We start from the raw sequence: 20,427 nt of genomic DNA, 5'->3' as shown, positions 1-20,427 counted from the left end.
ATACCTCTACTATTCTTTTACTGAGAAATTAAAATAAATACTAGCCTCTGCTTTACATAGGACCTAGATAAAAGCAATGTTTAAATGTTTTATTGCTTAAACTTCCAGATCTATAGCAGATGATTAAAAAAAGATGGTTACTAACCGTCTGTAACTGTTGTTCTTCAAGATGCGTTACTCATGTCCATTCGACGCTAGGTGTGTGTGCGCACCACATGCACTGGTGCTGGAGAACTTTTCCCCTCAGTGGTATCCATAGGGGCTGGCTCTGACGCACTTTGCAGTGGCGCTCGAATGCGCTGGTATATAGGGTGCCCCTGGCTCCCCATCCCTTTCAGTTCCTTCTTGCTGGAACTCCATCAGCTGGGAAGGAGGGTGGGTTGTGGAATGGACATGAGCAACACATCTCAAAGAACAACAGTTACAGAAGGTTACTAACCATCTTTTCTTCTTTGAGTGCTTGCTCATGTCCATTCCACGCTAGGTGATTAGCTAGCAGTAGCCCCTGGAGGTGGGCCAGGATTTCATGGACATACTGATTGCAAGAACTCTCTGCAAAAACTTGCATCGTCCCGTGTCTGCTGTATAATCGCATAGTGAGATACAAAGGTGTGTATGGAGGACCAGGTTGAGGCCTTACAGATATCCTGAATTGGCACCTGAGCCAAGAAGGCCGCTGAGGAGGCCTGGGCTCTCGTTGAATGTGCTGTCAGAGAAGCTGGGGGCATGACCTTAGTCTGTTCGTAACATGTACATATGCAGGAAGTGATCCAAGATGAGATCTTCTGAGACGACACTGGCTGGCCTTTGATACGACTGGCCAATACCACAAAGAGCCGAGTCAACTTCCTGATAGGTTTTATCCTTTCTAGATAGAAGGCCAATACTCATCTTATTTCAAGGGTGTGCAGGCGCCACTCCTCCTGGGAGTCATGGGGCTTAGGAAAGAATACTGGAAGAAAAATGTCTTGATTGACATGGGACTGTGAAATGACCTTAGGCAGGAACACAGGATGGGGCTTCAACTGGACCTTATCCTTACAAAAAACCGTGTAAGGAGGCTCAGAGGTCAAAGGCTTGATCTCGGAGACTCGTCTTGCTGACATAATTGACACCAGAAATGTAACCTTCCAGGACAAGTGCAGGAGGGAGCAGGAAGCCAGGGGTTCGAAAGGCGGCTCTGTAAGCTTGAAGAGGACCAAGTTAAGGTCCCACGAGGGGACGAGGTCTCTAACATGCAGGAAGAGCTTTTCTAGGCCCTTTAAGAATCTAGTTGTCATCTCGTGGGAGAAGAGCAGGCTGCCATGAACCCTTTGGTGGAAAGCCAAGACTGCTGCTAAGTGCACCTTGATGGACGACAACGCCAGGCCTTGCTGTTTCAGGTCAAGTAAGTAGTCCAGGACAGCTGGCAACGGGGCCCGAGGCGGGAAGAGCTTACGTTCCTGCACCCAGGTGGAGAACCGCCTCCATTTTGCCAGGTAAGTGACCCTAGTAGAAGGCTTCCTGCTCTCCAGCAGGACCCTCTGAACCCTGGCAAAGCAAGATCGTTCCTCCTAGCTTAACCACACACCATCCACACTGTCAGGTGCAGGGAGCTTACGTTTGGGTGCAACAGCCAACCGTGGTCCTGAGATTAAGTTTGCACAGGTCGGGAGGGTCCAAAGAGAGGTCACAGACAGCCTCATGAGCATGCTGAACCAGTGCTGATGTGGCCATGCTGGAGTCCTCACTTCCAGTTCCTTATGGTGCTGGAGGCAATGCTCCAGTGCCGGGGAGTGGTACTGAGGTACTGGAGAATGGGGCTGTGATTCTCCAGAAGGCTGGTGCCATGGGGTCCTATAGTCCTGATCTCTTAAGTGGGACCTCAAGATCGGGGAACGGTACCGGGAACCCGATGTCCTGTGTCAATGCTCTGCCGAGCGGTGCCGTGGAGCTGGCGAGTTGCCCTCTGAGCTCCACCTGCTACTGCGGTGCTGAGGCGTTGGCGGGCTCCGTGGTCATGAGCCATATGGCGGCACTGGTGACAGGACAGGGGCCCCTACCGAGGGTTTACCCTTGAGCTGTCCCTGGCCGACTGGCCCTGTACAGCATCTCGGCGACTGGGTCTGTCCTCCCGAGACGGGGGGGGGGGGAACCACCGGGAGACACAGTAGGTCCATAGCTGCCTGGAAGGCCTCAGGCGTGGACAGGACTAGTAGGTGCCAGGACAGCCTTCTATGGACCGATGTGGGTGGAAGAGCCCAGGGAGGGCTGGGAGCTCTAGGTGGTGAGGGCACTGCCACACCCGACTGCAGAGAACACAAGTGGCCTGCCTCAGGTCTCACCTCGTTGTTTGCACCCGACTTGCTCCCCAGGGGCGGGGAACGTCCCCTATCACTGTGGGTCATCCTGTGCTGCTTCTTTGGAGCTGGTGACAGGGAACGGTGTTGGGATGAACCCACTGCAGACGCCAGTGCTAGGGCCCACTTCTTGACGACGCTGTGCTCGGTGCCGAGCCCGAGTGACTGGGGTCGACATCGGTCTGAGTGCTGATTCCATGAGAAGGGCCCTTAATCTGATATCGCGGTCCAGTTTAGTGTGAGCTCCTCACCCGGACACTTGAGGCAACTCTGGTGAGGGTCGCTCATAGGCATTGGCTTCATGCAGGCTGTGCAAGGCTTGAAGACCGGGGTATGCCCCAACCCTCTGGCTGTCCCAGGTAAACGGACAGTCCTTAACATGCCATGAGTCACTAAAAACTACTAAAATTCCCCAAAACTGGTAAACTTCAACTGCAGAACTACATACAATACGAAAGAGAGAAAAACCACTGGGGAGCTGCTTGCCAAGGCGAGGACATTCCAGCATCGTCACAGGCAGTAAGAAGGAACTGGGGGGGAGGGGGCACAGTGGCAGCGGCGCCTTATATACTGGTGCATTCAAGCGGCACCACAGAGGGCGCCAGAGCCGGGCCTTATGGATAGCACTGAGGGAAAAAGTTCTCTGGCACCAGTGCATGATGTGGCACGCACACACACACACTTAGCGTGGAATGGACATGAGCAAGCACTCGAAGACCTAAAATTCTCAGATCAGTGTGGCTCATAACAATGCTGCTATTTCAGTATGGAAGTTAGCAAACAAAAACTACATTAATTTCCAGTCTCCATTTAGAACAGATTTAAAAATGCATGGAATTTTTCCATTCCAATTTTGTACTTTTCTAGACAGTATTTTAAAGTGACTGTCACAAACAAAATACATTTAAAAAAACAGCTATAAAAGACAGCATGTGACAGAATCCTTTAACACAAAGTTTTGCTAATAAATCATCCAGCTCCTCACACTTGAATCCCCAATATGTCAGCATTCTTAAGTTTGAATTCATATGGCTTTTCCTTTGTTTTCTAGTTCACATCATCCTTAGGATTAATTCTGCCTTTTTAAAGAACCAATGCAAAATACTGTGCTTGCATTTTACAAGGATAATGGAACAAGGTAGGGTGGTTATGGGAGGAAGATAGATGGACGCCTTCTCATCTAATTTCTTACTCCAAATACATAGATGTGGAAAGGACTGCGGGGAAGCCACAGTTCTATCACTGATCATTTCAACTGTGGAGAAGGCTGTAATAATTCCCTCCCCCCTCCCCCCCAAAAAAAAAACCCCAACAAACAACTTTTTTTAAATTAAAAGTTTTCCTTTTCGTTTGTAAAGTTCTTACCAAGTGATAGACTTATTCTTTCTTGAAAGGATTTCATTGTTCACATTTTACTTCTCTCACTCCTCTTTCAGGGAGAGATGGAAGGAGAATGAATTGGTTTATGCTCCTGTTTAGCCCCACCCGGTTCCAGACATTCAACTCCTTTCTAGGCAACACCCCCTCCCCCACCTCTGCACCCACAGCCCTGAGAAAAGATGTCAAACAGCTGCTCTAATCTCTTCCAGTTGCTTGTAGACAGAGTGATGGAACAGTGGCAGCTCTCTGACCACGGCTGCTGTCTCCCCAAAATCCCAGAGAATCCACTCAGCTACAGTCACGGATGTCTAATACATGCCCTCTCCCTCTCCCACCCCTCCACCAAGCCAGTTCTGTTTTTTTCCAACCCGAACTCAATGTGGCGTGAACACACAGCAAGAGCCTGACAAGTTTGCTTATATAAGAGTTAGCACAAAAGCTACATGTGACAATATTACACTGTGTAAAATCTGCACAAAGCACAAGGCTGAAGAGAGACTACTTCCCTTGTATAGCATGGGAGGTTTCTGACACAGCAGACTAGACCTATGACGCAAGCAGTTGTAGTTAGAAAACAAAGGTGGGACTTTTATTTTAACTTTTCTTTTATCCTCCATGGCCTGTTCTGTTTTGCTCTTCCTTCTCCTTGTTCCCTTCAACCTCCCTCCCCCCCTCCAAAAAAACCCAAACAAACAAACAAAAACAAAAAAAACAAAACCCCAGCCTTGGCTGTAGTGAAGGCTGGAACCCTTTCATCAGACATTCTATTTATAGGATGATTCTTAGCAAAGGCACAATGCTATGTACATTCCAAATGCTGCACATTACTCTTGCAGCCTGGACCGATCTGTAGAAGCTCCTGCACTCTGATATAAACCAGGGCGAGGTCCCAAAATGTTTTAGAACTTGTGGTATGCTGCAGAGTCAGTTTCAGCATTAATATGGCATGGCTCCCATACTCAAAGTAACTGAGGTGAAGCTGACCATTACCAGATAAAATCACAAATTACTTTCTGAACAGATTACTCTCTTACGTCTTGACTTTCTTCCCCACCCTTTTCAAAAATAAGAGGGGAAAAAAAGTGACTTCACATTTCTGGCAGCAACTTAATAATTCTATTTACTAGCAAATGACTAATTTTTCAAATATCAGGCTAGTATCTGACATCTCTAGAGTTGTCCTCACTCTGCAAGTAGCCTCACTGAATTCAATGGAATTATTTCCAGAGTAACGTACCACTTAGCACGAATAAGAGGGACAGAATATGGCCCACAGTTATTTGTACAACAAAAAAATGTAGCTAATTTTCTTACAACTAAGTTTATAACTTTGCCTTAAAAGTCAGGAATGAAACCAATAAGCATCACGAAAGCTGTTGGACAGAATCACAGAGCTAGAGATAGACCTGACCAGAAACAATTTTGATCTAGTTTTAAAAAAAAAAAAACTACTCCACACGTACCTGGGGAAAAAACTACGTACCTGGGGGAAAAAACATGTATGGTGCAGCACCAAATGGCCACAAAAAATCTCCATGTGCATAACACACAGATGGGTAAATGCACAGAATGCCTGTTTGCACACAAATGCAATTTTACCTTTTGCACCTTCCTTTCAAAATTCAGTCCTTCGTGTTTCACAACGTTTCTTTCAAATATGAATACCAAACAGTTGCATATTTTAAAAAGCTTTTGCAGAAATTAACAGAAGACATCTGCTACAGAAAAGGGCCCAAATGAATGTTCTCACTCAAGTTACTTAGGAACAAAACACCTCTCTCTCCAGGAGCTTGTCTACACTAGAACAGCTCTCTGTTGATGACACCAGGTGTCAGCTATGGATGCAGCTGAACCTGTATTGAACACAGTTTGCCCTTTGTACTTGCAGCTGATTCGTGCTCAGGACCTGTTCAGCTTCACCCCTGCTGACATTAGCACTAGCACCAAGTAGCCTTTTTAATGTAACAAATCCTGGGAAATGGGATGGACAGACACACTAACTACCTGCTGTACTAGTCTCAACACCTGCCTCCTGTACGAAGCTCCTTTCCGTATACACTCAGCACGTCATCCTGTTTCTATTCTCATAACCAAGCTAGACATTCAACACCCTGTGACATCCTGTACAGCTTCACATGAGGGATGTCCTCTCTGCATCCACTCACTATCTGATATCCTAGACAGCAGCTTTAGATTCCCAGGCTCACAGCACAATGAGATCCCTGATGCAACTAGGCAGTCTCTACGTCTGGGCTGGACTCGAATACTCTGCAGAATTTTCTCGTACTCTTTTCAATAAAAACACTAGAGTGCACTATAACTGAAATCCTAGTCTGTTTTGACAAACCAGCATAAGGACAGATGCGCTAATAAACCTCACCCTGTGTTTTATTTCTCGGTTTTATTTTATTTAGTCAGTGAACAGATGCATTCCCCAGCTTGGCTGCATGTGGTTGGTTTTTTTCCTGCAGACCATTAGGAATTACTTTCTGCCAAAGTTTATTGCTTGCTTACAGGACTTACCCGTCTGAAGCCAGACTCTGATCTCAAATCATATGGGTGACTCAAGTCAGCAGCTCCTTGGAGTTACTCTGGATTTACATTGGTGTAAATGAGATCAGAATCTGGTTAGTTGTTTCTATCAGCAGGACATTGTTTAAGCTCTCCAAGCAAGTAGCTCTTGTAACAGAACAGGATGGCAGTGAATTGAATTGACAATGTCCTGCAGCCGACCCCTTTGGCTTAAAGCCTTTAGCTCCACCCTGTCTAGTAGCAGTTACTAGACTAGGTTGGGTAAACTAGCCTCATTAATGCACTTTAAAATAATGACTCTAATTAAAAAGGTGGAATGGTAAGGTTCTTAACTTGCCAAAACCAGAAGTGAGGAGTTTGCGGGCGCATCTATGCTGGAATATTTCATACCTGTCCTCCAGCACTCAGCAATGGTGCAAGTCCCTGTGGACGGTGGGATCAGGATTATTCAGCCCATTATTATGAAAGTGTTTTTCACATTTATGATGTGCTGAAAAGGCTGGGACCTGATTTATGCTTGCCCTGGCACTAGAAAACAAGTAGGAAATTTTTAGAGGGTTAGACAGAGCATGTGCTGCTTCAGGTGGCAGTGTTGTCATGTAAGTAGACAAACCCAGAACTTTGGGTCTTGACGAGTAAGTAAATTATTTTCATCATCATTTTGTTTTCAAAGGTATTCATTTTATAATTTTTAAGTCTACAGATATATCATAGAATAAATATAAATGATTTGTGGTCTTAAATGAATCTTTTTGTTGTTGTTTAAAATCATTGCATTGAACTTTAAGAGAAAACTATAATTCAGTCACCTGGCTATTTTCTCTCTTGATTGCTGATTAAAGGAAACTTCATGACAAAGGACAGAAATATATTGCTGTAATTGTGAAATATTCTAGATACTTTTTAAAAGTTTCATTATTTTATTTATCAAATATAATTGTGAATACAAGCACGAATGCCTTTTCATCTTGACTTAACTTCATCAGGGCTACTCACATGCTTAAAGTTAAGCACTTCTATAAGCTTTTGCAGGATTGAGGCACAGTGCTGCTTCTCTATGCAGCATCCTACCACGGTGTTGCCAGGAAGTGTAACAAACCCAGCCTGAACTGCAACCAGGAGCCCATCTCTGGGATACAGGAACTGATCTCTTCCTCCTATGTGATGTCATATAGCACCAGGATTCCATGAGAGGAGCTTCCCCTTGGGGACTGGTTTGCTTAGACAGAGCTGGCAACACCACCTAAAATTAGATTTGCTTAATAATTTCCACTTTTAAGTTCCAGTTTTCATTTGCTTATAACTTCACCAAATTTTGCTCTGACTGTTTGGTCTGAAATTTTCCACACCCGATGTCTGTCTCAGGCTGAATTTTTCTGTGAAAAGTTTTAGCAAAATGGATTGGCCAATTCTGAGAATGAAGTACAGCAAGATGTCAAATTTTTCTCTATGTTAACAGGTGCTTACATCGGTTCTGTTGAGAAGCTGTAGCACTTCCACAGAATTTGAAATTTGGCATGGGGTGTGTTGCCCAGGCATGCCTTCACTATCCTTGTGAAAAACTGCCCACATTTAGTCGAGTTATAAAGCCTAATAATTTTTTTTTTTTTTTTTTTAATCACGGCTTGGACACGCTCAGCAGAAATTTGTAAGGTTTCATCTGAACTGAGTCCACAGGGGATAAGAACCTTCTACTGCTACCAGTTACTCTGTTAGCTCAAGTGGTAAATGTCTTTACTATGGATCTAAAGTTCCCAGCCCTGCTGATGACCCATGTGGGGATCAATACGTTCTGTATACTGGAATTTCTATTTTATCAGTTTGCTGGGGTCATTTAAAGACGTTAAGTTTATGATCATGTATTTAAAGGCACTGTCTTGAATGGGCCAAAAGAATGCATTTTTCAGTCAGTTAAGCTAGTTTAACACAATAGAAAAGCACTCAATGCTTTTTAAGATGCATCTGAAACCATGTTAACCCATCTTAGTTGCTGTAATTAAATTAAAATATGTATTTACTTTAAAATGTGTCTAAAAGACTTTAGATAGATGTTAAAAGCTGGTCTGCAGGATTATTAACCCCACCCTCATCTCTGCTCTGCTCTGGTGGGAAAGAAGAACAAAGAGCGCCTGGGGTAGGGGAAAAGGTCACTGTATTCCCCTGAAGCTATGAGGGAGGAAAAATTAAAAGCCCTTTCAATTGTGGGTATGGGGAGAGCTAAGTTAGCCTGGGGGGGAGGAGAGGAAATAAAAGGTAACCTTGGGTTAGAGTAAAACCGAGCAAAGATTTTTGGTGTACGTACTTTTAAAAAACCACACATTTTACTTTAAGCCTGTTCTATTGTACTTGCCAAAGGAATGAAGAGAAACCCCACACACTGCCTCTAGAGGTTTCTCCTCCGGAAATCCTCATGTCTCCTACTTGTTCAGTTTGCTGATGCTGATGCTGCTGATGTAGTTGTGACATTTATAGGCATATTACCATGTTTGACAGCAACAGTGAGCCACAAAAGCTTCCAGAGAAGTAAGCCTTTGTGTGAGAATTCTTGTTTTCCCTGTTGGCTGTGTAGCGTTTCTCAGCTCTGCTAATTATATCAACACTCCGATACAAACTCACCAAAATAGCTGGAGTCCTGCTGCCCAGGCTGCAGAGAAATCACTGGCTTCTTTAAATAATCCAACCCAAGCAGGGAAGGAAGAGGATAAAAACAGCACTGTTGTGCCACCTCCCACTGATAATGGGCACTGCAAGACAGTGAGACAATGTTGCTCTATCCAACTAATGTTGCTAATTAGGGTGTGGCTTCCAGAGAGTTCAATGGGATGAGAGGCTAACCAGAGAGGTTAATTCCATGAAGGAGCTACAGTACCTCAGCCAATTGCCAGCATAACAAAGGGCTCTATTATTGCCCACAGAGTAGAGTAGTGCTTACCATAATTATCAGACAAAGATGCACGATTTAAGATTTTACATAATCAAAAGGTACTCTCCCAAAAGGAGCCCTGACTCACATAATCAATGGATTAAGTATTGTTTATTTTGCTGTAAGTAAACAATGAGGTACTCACAGCTCTGAGGCTTTACATAAAAAAACAGCACTCAGGAGGACAATGGAGTGTGTCTTTTTCTTTCACTTTGAACAGCTAACCCTGTGATTTGAAGTTGTTCATTTGACAATACTGGGAAGGGTAAAGGGAAGGCCCACCCTGTAAATTACAGTTTCTCATAGACTGACCCACAGCTACAAACCACTGGGTAGTGTTACCTTTCCGATTTCTTACCAGCAAACGTGTGTGAGAGAGGCTCTGTTTGCACAAGAACCTTTCTGAAAAATGACCCATTGCTGTTAACACCAGCGCAGTGCTAAATTTACAAGATGTGGTGATAAAAAACACCAGCAACACTTTTCATGTACCAGTGTCTATGCCTCTGCATCCACTGGGAGAAACAGTAGTGTCTTAAAAAAAAAAAATCAGACAATTTGGAAAATTAAAAAAAATAAACGAAAAACATCTTGTCTACCATTTGGGAAATTTCCCTGATTCCAGTAATTGATGGCCAGTCACTGACATAGCTGCTTCAGTGCAAACCCCATGTATAGTCAAGGAAGCTATGGCTTATACTGGTAAAGCATCACTGGGTTTCAGGCAGGGTACACCAGACTTGTCCTTCTCCAGACTAGGAGAAATATGCACTGCTGCAGCTATACTGGTGGCAGGACACTGATAGCCACAACTGGAGCAAACTCCCGTGTGGCAGGGCCTAACTCAAGAATTTCTGCTTTTAAATCCAGTAAAATGAGTATCTTTTGATTCCCTGCACTGCAGTGAAAGCACAACCGCTGCTGTGGCTGTCATGTCCGTGCCCTTTCCTCTTCAATGCTGAAAAATGCAAAGTAATGCACATTGGAAAGCAGAATCCCAACTATCCAGATAAAATGATGGGGTCTAAATTAGCTGTTACCACTCAAGAAAGAGATCTTGGAGTCACTGTGGATAGTTCTCTGAAAACATCCACTTAGTGTGCAGCCGCAGTCAAAAAAGCTCACAGAATGTTGGGAAATCACTGGGACAGGGATAGATAAAACAGAAAATATCATATTGTCTCTTTATAAATCCATGCTATGCCCACATCTTGAATACTGCGTGCAGATCTGGTCACCCAGTCTCAAAAAAGATATATTGGAATTGGAGAAGGAACAGAAAAGGACAATAAAAATTATTAGGAGGTATGGAAAAGCTTCGCTATTAGTAGAGATTAATAAGATAGGGACTTTTCAGCTTGGAAAAGACGACTAAGGGGGGGACGTCATAGAGGTCTGTAAAATCATGACTAGTGTGGAGAATGTAAATAAAGAATGTAAAAAGCTAGGGGATCACCAAATTAAATTAATAGGTAGCAGCTTTAAAACAAACAAAAGGAAGTATTTCTTCACACAATGCACAGTCAACCAATGGAACTCCTTGCCAGAGGATGTTGGGAAGGCCAAGACTATAATGGGGTTCAAAAATGAACTAGATAAGTTCATGGAGGATAGGTCCATCAATGGCTCTTAGTCAGGTAGGCAGGGATTGCTGTTTGCCAGAAGATGGGAATGGCCGACGGAATGGATCACTTGATGATTACCTGTTCTATTCATTCCCTCTGAAGCACCTGGCATTGGCCACTGTCGGAAGACAGGATACTGGGCTAGACGGACCATTGGTCTGACCCAGTATGGCCATTCTTATGTTCTTGTTTTTCTAAAATTAAAAATCTCTAATTTGATCAAAACCTAATACTTTATAATTTTACATCCCTACTAGAAGTTCAGCCATACATGCCACCTGACCCTATATTTTAGCAAAATGCTTCTCTCTCCTTTCTGTACTCTGTCCGTCTAAACAGCTCACCAGGGCAAATCCTTCCCACACCACTGATGAATATGGCCTACCATGGGTCAATGTACTTTGATGCGTTGTTGTGTAGCAGTCCTGGACCATCCACATTATCCCCCACTGCGCCTGGATCCTGTGGTTCCACAACTCCTACCTGGCCATGCACTTCTTGACTACCATTCCCTTGGGGGGAGGGTCCCATTACGGAGGGCCAGTCTGTGTATCTTACCTGCTGTACTGGGCCAGCCAAGGGCAAACAATGCCCTTGGGCTTGTCTAGACTAGGATGAAAAGTGTGTTTTTAAAACGTTAGCTCGCTGCATTTCATCGTTCGCTGGCCTAGATGAGCCATAAGCTCCCTGCATCTGCACTAGCATTTTAAAACATGTTAAAACATTTCACAGATACAGCTTTTATCCTACTGTAAACAAGCTCAAAGAGCAGCCTCGCTCCAGTACACTTCCTCCCTGCCCACAGAGCCTGGTCTCCATGGCTTATAGCTAAGGAAATGTTTCAGTCCTTCCCAGGAAGCACAACTGGAAAAGGAGAGTAAACGGGACCAATGTGTGTCTTTACTGCTAGGCTACAGGGAGAGCCTATCCCCACATGACAGCAGATTTTACATGGTTGCCAGTCTAGAGGGCTGTCTGTGCTGCTACCTTCTATCCTTTTCTGGAGCAACAGAATCCATCGAGCTCAGCTTCACTATGTATAGGCTCGTGACGTCACATCTTCATAAAAGCTCTAGAACTGAGACATCAATGATGCTAACTTTACTGACATGCTCAGTTGCCTGCTCAATACATACATTCTATGGAGAGATTATCTCAGCCTTCCTTACGCAGGAGGAGGAGAGGTATATATAGAATACTGGCACAGGGGCATCATTAGCTGTTTTGTACTATAATTAAAATATACTGGACTTATTTGTGAGTAGTAAACCCTGTTTAAAGAATTAATACTGTGCTGGATTAAGTTTAGAAAAAAACACCTCCCTCTTTCCCCCACTAAGGACTACAAATACTTGTGATTCCTTTTAAGCTTCTTTTATATATTTTGATGGAGTAATATCATGATAGTGTGACTATGGATAGTATCTGACATGGTTTTAAGTTTATTTGCAATATGATCCATCTAGTCTAACAAAAAGCTTCACTACAACCCAGCTATGCCCCCACACCATCCAGCAGAAAAAAAAATCCTCAGAAATAGACTGTATGTGAGATGCTCTCCAGAAATAAACTTAAGATGCAGCAAATGCTCATGCGTTTGATTTACTGCTGTTCTTAAATGGAAGATCTTTAATTTCTAAGTATTTAAACCAGACTTGAAATCTGTGTTATTTATGTCCTCATGCACTTGGATTTACCTTTGTTGTTGTTGTTATAACAGGAAAAGTCACAGCAATCACTTGGACAAAAAATAAATCTTCTTAACCAAATGAAATGACATAAAAAAAAAGTCTAACTGAAAATTTTTCTTCCTTTAACCACTATGTCATACTTCACATTTCAAGACATAGAGCACAAAGTGTACATTTTTGGTAAGGTCACTTCTTATAGCTGGGAACTCCCCTGCCCTTATTCAAACCAACTTAAAACAAAAAATCATTTCCCCCAAAGAGGGGAGGCAGTTAGTAATTAACACTTATAACATGCTTTTCATCTTCAAAACCCTGTTCATAAAGCTGGTCAAAATTTTACAAATTTCAAATATATTTTTACATCAAATATTTGTCATTAAAAAGTTTGATTTTTGACAGATTTCCTGCTCCCCCTCCCCACACTATATTCTTGGGTTTTTCAACCAGCTGTATTTGAAAGTTAGAGCAGTACTGAATTAAGCATCAGAGCACCCCTGCGAAACAATCTGTACTACTCCTCGTTCACAGATGGGAACTTGGGGCAGAAAGGTTAAGCAACACGTTCAAAACCACAAATGGAGTCATAACAGTGTAAAAGGTGGAATGGAACTTCCCACGGCCCTCTGGGGACAGGGAGCATGTCCAGCCCTATTTCTTACCTCAGTGAGGTATCAGGATGGGTCTCCATGTGGGTCTCCAGCCCATACTTGCATACAAATTCTTTGAAACACACTGGACAATGATAAACTTCCTCCTCAGCCTTCTTCTCCACTTCACTGGATTGAGCCTCCTCGACGACCTTCAGAGATGAAGATACCGTCACAAGGACTATACTCAAGCAATGAACCAAAAGTAATCCAGACAGTCTTTTTGTCACAATGTAACAGCCCACCATGACTTTGCTACAGGCTACTAAAAATAACTCAGTCCAGAGAGATGTTAGATCAATAAGATACATTAGCTAAACAGTGACTAGTCTTTTAGAAGGTACAACTGCATCACCCCAGATCATAATCTCTTATTAGAACTAAAAAAAATTATAAATAACTTAAACAGGGAATAAAATGTGCATGTGAGATGTTCAGCTCCGCTGACCATTTAACTAGCATCATTACCCCTCCCTCTCCCCCCTTAACAAACTAGGCTGTCTGCCTAGGTTATTTATGCCAATGAATCACTGCCATCCAGTCTTTAACTCAAGTGGTCCAGAGACTAGCAGTAAAATCATTCATGGTTTCTACAGACATCTTCTAATTACAGGAAAAAAAGAATGCACCGAAACAAGAGATGTCAACACTGAGTTGCTGCTACCCTACCATTTAGAGAATATAAAGGGACACTGTCAAGTTAAATTTGGCATTGAATTTATGTTTTGTATAAACAAGTTTTTATTAAACTTAAGTGCAATCGAAATATTTTGTTAAAAAAATGCCAATGACAACTTAATTTTTAAATGAATAAATATTTCCTTGCAGTATTTGAAGCATAAACATTGCAGCAGTAAACTAGTATGGGAGAACCTCAATGTGAAATTGAGTACAAACTGACTATATTTTCCAGAGAAAAAATTGAAACTGTTGTCAAGATTGAAAGTAAATATTACTGACTTTAACTTTAAAGGCCTTCCAAGACTGTTAGGATTATCATTAAAATACCTCAATCCACCACACATTAGACTGAGTTTCAACCTAAATGGGGTAATTTATTCCCCCCTCCATTTAATTTTCATTGTCCAAACTGAAATGCAAAAAGGCAAAACAGCTTAAATAGTGAAATGTAAATGAGATGTTGAAATTCTTTCCATTTTGATGTTAAGAACACCTGTGTTTTAAAAATATATAAGATTTTAACTTGATTGTTTTCTGTATAGGTTCTTTCATGCACAATGAGGTTAAAAATAAGAGGCGAGAGGCTAGACAATCAAAATGGGGAAAGGTGGTCACGAAAATGTTTTGCAACATGCACTGTAAAGAACCTTTTTTGCAGGGGTTCGTTCCTCTCTGTCTGTCTCAGGCTCATGACTAAGTTTCCTCTTACAAGACAATCGTCTGCGCTTCAGAGGAGATGGGGGGGTTGTACTTGCAGTGCTGTTTGGATCCTTCTCATGAATCTTCATGTGTCTAAGTAGAAGAGGGAGGAAGACAGCCTTTCAGCACCCAGATTAGGATTCTGAAATTCAGCATAGATTTAAAACAAATACCATTTCAAATATTTGACTCTAAGTAATAAAATACAACTCCCATAAACTGGACTGTGCTTTTCAAGCAACATAGAACATAGGGCCTGATCCTACAAGCGCTTACTACAGAGTGCAGTGCGTATTGCGACCAGTCCCATTACAGTAAGTGTTTGCAAGATCCGTAAAATTCATTCATGCTAAATGTCAAGCACCCTTCTTTCCTATGCCAGAACTCAGCATCAGCTGAAAATGGAAATCATGTGACACACCAACACGAGGTTGTTTAAGGAAGCATCACAAAACTTGTGAACAGGTCCTATTCATTTATGCAAATATGAAGTCCTCCCAGTTTTATTTTTATAGCTTAAAACCTATAAAACAAGGTCAATCTTTTCTGTTATATATATCTTGAAACTCTGCTAACTGTACCAGCCATGTTTGTAAACCTCCATATAACCATATTTTAAAAACTATACATATTCATGTTTCATACAAAGCAACAGGGGTGGTCTGTATTTTATTGAAAAGAAGTAGTTTATAAAAAAGCATGGATTCGTTTTACATTAAAAATGATCACACACTTATAGACACTAATCTATAAAATGCAGAGTTGGGTTCCCCCAGTGAAAGTTTGATTTTGCAGGTTAACCAAAGCCTTTATTAGATAACGTGACACTAGGAGGCAATAACTCATGTCACCTTGGCCAAATCACATGAGCAATCTGTGCCTCAGTTTCATCTGTAATATTCATATTACATCATGCTCGTCCACCTTTACAAGGTGTCGTGAGACCCTTGGATGAAAAAGACTAAGCATTATTATATCATAAAGGACATTATAAATAAATAAAAAAATCCACTGAAAAAACCCAGCTATGTTCAGTTACAGAAAATAATGTACCATCTACAAAACTGTTTCTTTTTGACTTAGGTGCCTAAGTCTCATTGCCCATTTATAGAACATGGGCTCGTAAATCACTGGGGTATATTTGGAAATTTTGCCTCTACTGGTTTAGTCACAGTTTACTAACATGATACTGTAGGCAATTTGTCCATTGAAGTCAATGGGATGACTCTGACCCAACATGTTTTACATATGTTTATTTCCTTTTCACAACATCTGAACCTTGAACAAACACACACAGACATACATGTCCTTGACTATGATTTTGCTTAGAGTGGCGTAAATCAGGAGTAACACCATGGTTAGTCAACAGAATTACACTGATGTAAGACATGTGCAAGACCAAAAATGATCTTGCAAGGTGCTTACTGCCTTGCATTCCGAATGAAACCAAAGGCTACACTCCTCATAGGATCTGGCCCCCAAGCCAAGATTATGGCTTCCCTTTTGCACCCCCAAGGTGCTCCTTTGCCACCCCTCCGCCCCCATCAGCTACAGCACAGGAAAGAGGAAAAGAGAAGCAGCTGCACAGGAGAGCAGGGAGTGGGCAGAGACTTGACTCTGCACAGCCTCCTTCCCCACAAACTATGCTAGCCAGCACTCAGGGGGAAGGAATCTGTGCTAGGTAAGATAAATAAAAGACTCCACCGGAGCACGGGTATTTAAAACCAAGGAACCAAACTATACCTCAGACAGCAAAGCAATCATGTGCTGCCCCTTCTTTGGGACATGCAAGAACCCCATAATCGAGCACATAAATGTCCTATTCCTAGGTCATATTTATGGCAAATATTTTAAACAGCTTCTCTAGATTTGCACAGTCTAGTAAATTCAGTCAGTCAGTCTTTTTATTATTCTAGAACAGCTCGTTTAAAAAAAATGGAAACAATAAAGTCTACAGGCAAGATGCCTAGACACACTGAGGCCAGTCACTTTCCAGGGGCATCTCCCCCAGATAGGTTTCTTTATTCTTTGGGGCGTTGCTCTAGTTCCCTGCTCTAGCCAAGCCAATCCCAGATCTTTCTATGGACGATAAATCTATAGGATAAACAACAGTCAGTTATGTTCACACAGAAGCAAAGAAGTAGAACTGAACCATTGGTTCATAGGACTTTTTGTATAGTGGTTGAAGATGAGCTTGAAAAAGCAAAAGGGGAAAAAAAGAAACAAAGATTTTAGAATTCAGTTCATCGGCAAGGTAAAAGCCGGAAGAGGTATGGGACATTTTTTTTAGGTTGTTTTCCAGTTAACAGGCAAGTCTGAAAGTGAGATACAGATATGTGTGTTACCCACACACATATATTAGGCCAGCATATTTAACCTTTTGGCAGCATGACTGGCGCATAGCTAACATTATTTGGCCAGTGCCTCTTCAGAGAGTTAGTAGAAGCAAGAGATTAAACAAAAAAAAAAACAAAACCTCCCATGAAAAATTCTGTACTATAAAAGAAAATATGGAAAACCCCATCTGAAAGATTGGATGCTATCACTAATAAGCATGCATAACTCCCATTAGTTCTTATGCATGCAGAATATTCCTTAGGGCCAGGTTCTCCTCTCATGCTATTTTTACACCTATTTGGCTTCAATGACCCCAGTTTACATGAGTGTGAGAGGAAAATCAGTCCCGAGAGCTTAAAATGTTATAGTCAGTTCATGTTTTAATTGTGCATGTTTGAGGGGAAACAATCCTAATCTACTGAGTCATGAAGAGGAAGACACCCCAACTGCACCTTTGACTTTTACTGCATAGGTCAAATGTCGCAGACCCTGAGAGCTCTCTGTGTGGAAACATTTAAAAAACAAAGACACAGGTTCCAAGTTCTCAAATAAATTCACAATCTGCCTCTACAGTACAAGAAACAGACTCATTCTCTGGCAGGTTAAACAGGTTTCCCTGAATTGAATCAAGGGTGGAGGGAAAGAGGATTACTAGAACCACCACCCAAGATTAGCAGGAAGATAAGGCAGAACAGTACAAAGGACAGACACAATCTTCATCATCTCCTTTACTTTGCAGCAGGGATGTAACAGTTCAGTCGGCCTTCAGAAAACACTACCATTGAACTGTATCAGATGCATCTATAATCTGTTTCTTTTTTTTAAACATTCCCTTTACTAGGCCACATCTCCACTAAAGGGACTATAGTAGTATATAGCTATGCCTCTGTAATCCTGTAGGGTAGACATTCAGGCTACAGCGACAGAGGGAGTTTTTCCATTGCTGTAGAAACACCACCTCCCCAAGCAAGGGTAGCTAGGTCAATGGAAGGTTTCCTCTGTCGCTCTAGCTGCACCTACACCAGGCATTAGGTTGGCAGAGCTACAGCACTCAGCAGTGTGGATTTTTCACAACCCAGAGTGCCTTAGCTATGTTGACTTAATTTTAATTGTAGCCCAGGCCTAAGGCTCATTCATTTAAAGTTTCTTAACTCTGAAAACAGACTAATATCTGTGTTGCCTTATCCTCCTTTAGAAGTGCTTTCTTTGATCAGATCTTTTATGTGTAGCATTCAAAATGCTCAACCTCACATTTTAGCTAGCCAAGATGCAAGGAGAACAGGAGTGAAGCTGAGCTTAACAGTTAGTGTATTTTTTCACTGTGATGATATATTTTGGCGTCACAACACGGGCACACTTCGAATATGAAGGCTCTCACCATAAGTCAGAGTGACTTTCAGAAATAATTATGAATTACATGAGGCTTTTTAATTCTGAAGCTCAGTAGGACATCTAAAAACACGATTTATGACACGATTAATACAAGCGAAATAAAAATTATATAGAAAAACTGATATTCAAACACAGACAACTGTGCTTCAAAACACTGATTCAGGGCTCAGCAAAGTGTACCAAGCACCCCTAAAGCGGTTTCTTTTAGGGGTAGATATCGCAGCAAAAACCGAGGGCCAGCTCCTCAGCTGGTGTAACCAGGTATTGCTTTATTGATGTCAATGGAGCTAAGTGAATTTACACCAGCTGCAGGTCTGGCCCAGACACACGCAAGAGAAATATGGTACTTCATATAGGCACTCTAAAAGCTATGCTGTAGGTAGGCAGCCTGAGTATGTGCATGCACACACACAGGAATTACACAGGGTGGAATAAGAGGGTGTAACTATGGTTAATAAGATGAAATTAAGGAAGTGAAAATTTAAACCATCAGGAAAAACTTCCTAGCACTGAGAGTTATCAGCCTATGAAATATCTCCCAAGGGATTCGGTGGAAGGGAAGTGGTGGAAGCCTCATTACTTGGAATTTTTAAAACTAGACCAGACAAGACCCTAGAACAGGTATTTGCAGGAAAGAATCCTGAATGAGAAAGGGAACAGACTTGATGATTTTAAAAGGTCTGTTCCATCTCTAACTTGTAAGCTTTAAGAAACGCTATGCAAAAAATGCAGATATGTTGCTCCACCCAGTTTTTGCAGCAAGGTTGTGTGCAAGAACTCCCCTGGCCTTCTCCCTCCCAAAATTCCACAGGTGAGCCAAGACTATCTGATTATGCCACAACCTTATGAGTCAACCCTGTAGCAAGATAGGTGTTTTTCAATTGTTTTAGTGCATTTTACCCCCTACCCTCTATTGGCTTCATCTTCCTCTTCTCCCCCAGGGCTGCCCAGCTACTCTCCATCCCCCACCCCGAAGCACCTGAATTCTGATGATCACATGGATAACATTCAGACCAAGATGATGTGGCACAAAAAAGCTACTTTTCCTTCTCTGTCTTCAGCTCTACTTTGATCCACAATATATGGTTTCAGGAGAGTAACATGTGAGTAATCCAGCACTGCTACTAGTGACGAAAGAGTGAAAAGGTGACTCTTTCTAGTTTTGCTATTTTTTAAATGTTTTGGGTTTTTTTTTTTTTTTTTTTTTTTGCTCTGCTGGGATGACACTGGCTGAGTATGTCACGGAGGCAACTCCTGAGAAAAGCTTGCACCCAGTGGTCCCTTTTGGTCATGATCTGACCTCCAGAAAGGGTGCTGCCTAAAGTTTCAGGGAGAAGGGTAGAAAATGCAGAGGTTTTGTGCTTTCAAGAGACAAGCTTTCTGAAGATCTACAATACCCTTACAAGAGCCAGGAACATCCTCTGAAGAGGTCTGGGGTAGTAATGGAATAAAAAGGTGATGACTGTGGCCTTTGACCAGTGCCCAGGGTTAAGATTCCTCTTTTTTTTTAGTGAGAGAGAGAGAGTAAAGTTTGTTTATTGATTGAGCAGTTCCTTTAAAAAAAACACATTTTTGGCAATAACTGCTATGTCCCGTCTTTGCCTGGCTTAACCCATCTGGGCATCAAATTTCTGAGGCAGCCTAGTTTCTGCTAGCTCCTGCTAGAGCTGTCACTCATCTTAGCATTTAGCAGCTCCACACTTCCCCTCTCCATGCCTCCAAACCTCTCTTATTTCTATGGCAGGAGCAGAAACGCTTGTCAGTTGGGACAGGCCAGTCCAAGGCAGGTCTGACCAAAGGAAAGAGCGGTTACATACCTTGTACAGTAGCTGGAGTTCTTCAAGATGGCTGCCCCACGTCAGGATGCGTGTGTGCCTGTGCACTCTTGACTGGAGATTTCTGTCAGCGGTATCTGTAGGTTTGTGCCCGGGCCCTAGACGCCCTCATGCTCCGGCACAAGGGCATGCGGGGAGAGGGCAGACCCATCACCACTCCAGTTCCTTCTCAGGCCTGAAAGTTAACAGGAGACTCCAAGGCAAAGGGGATGGAGGGTGGGTAGTTGAGCACACACAGGGGGACACATCTTGAAAAATCCAGTTACTGTACAAGGTAAGTAACCTCTTCTTCTTCGAGTAGTATCCCTATGGGTGCTCCAAGTCAGTGACTCCTGAGCAGTACCTC

At 42.6% G+C, this 20,427-nt stretch overlaps 1 protein-coding gene across 8 annotated transcripts in view; it reads right to left on the bottom strand.

Moving 5' to 3' along the window:
* Positions 1-20,427, bottom strand: part of RREB1 (ras responsive element binding protein 1) — a 145,492-nt gene that overhangs the window by 36,876 nt on the left and 88,189 nt on the right. For all 8 annotated transcript variants that reach the window (XM_067562638.1, XM_067562632.1, XM_067562635.1 and 5 more), the window contains 2 exons: positions 14,466-14,610; positions 13,150-13,289 (listed from right to left, as the gene is read on the bottom strand). In XM_067562638.1, the coding sequence (XP_067418739.1) occupies positions 13,150-13,289; positions 14,466-14,610 (285 nt within the window). The remainder of the gene's footprint in view (positions 1-13,149; positions 13,290-14,465; positions 14,611-20,427) is intronic.

This window comes from Emydura macquarii, unplaced genomic scaffold (assembly GCF_026122565.2).
Source record: "Emydura macquarii macquarii isolate MOO-44397 ecotype Brisbane River unplaced genomic scaffold, CSIRO-AGI_Emac_v2 contig_2452, whole genome shotgun sequence".
In the NCBI taxonomy this organism is placed as follows: Eukaryota; Metazoa; Chordata; order Testudines; family Chelidae; genus Emydura; species Emydura macquarii.
The sequence above is the reverse complement of the archived record's forward strand: the minus strand, read 5'-3'. Positions and strand labels throughout refer to the sequence as shown.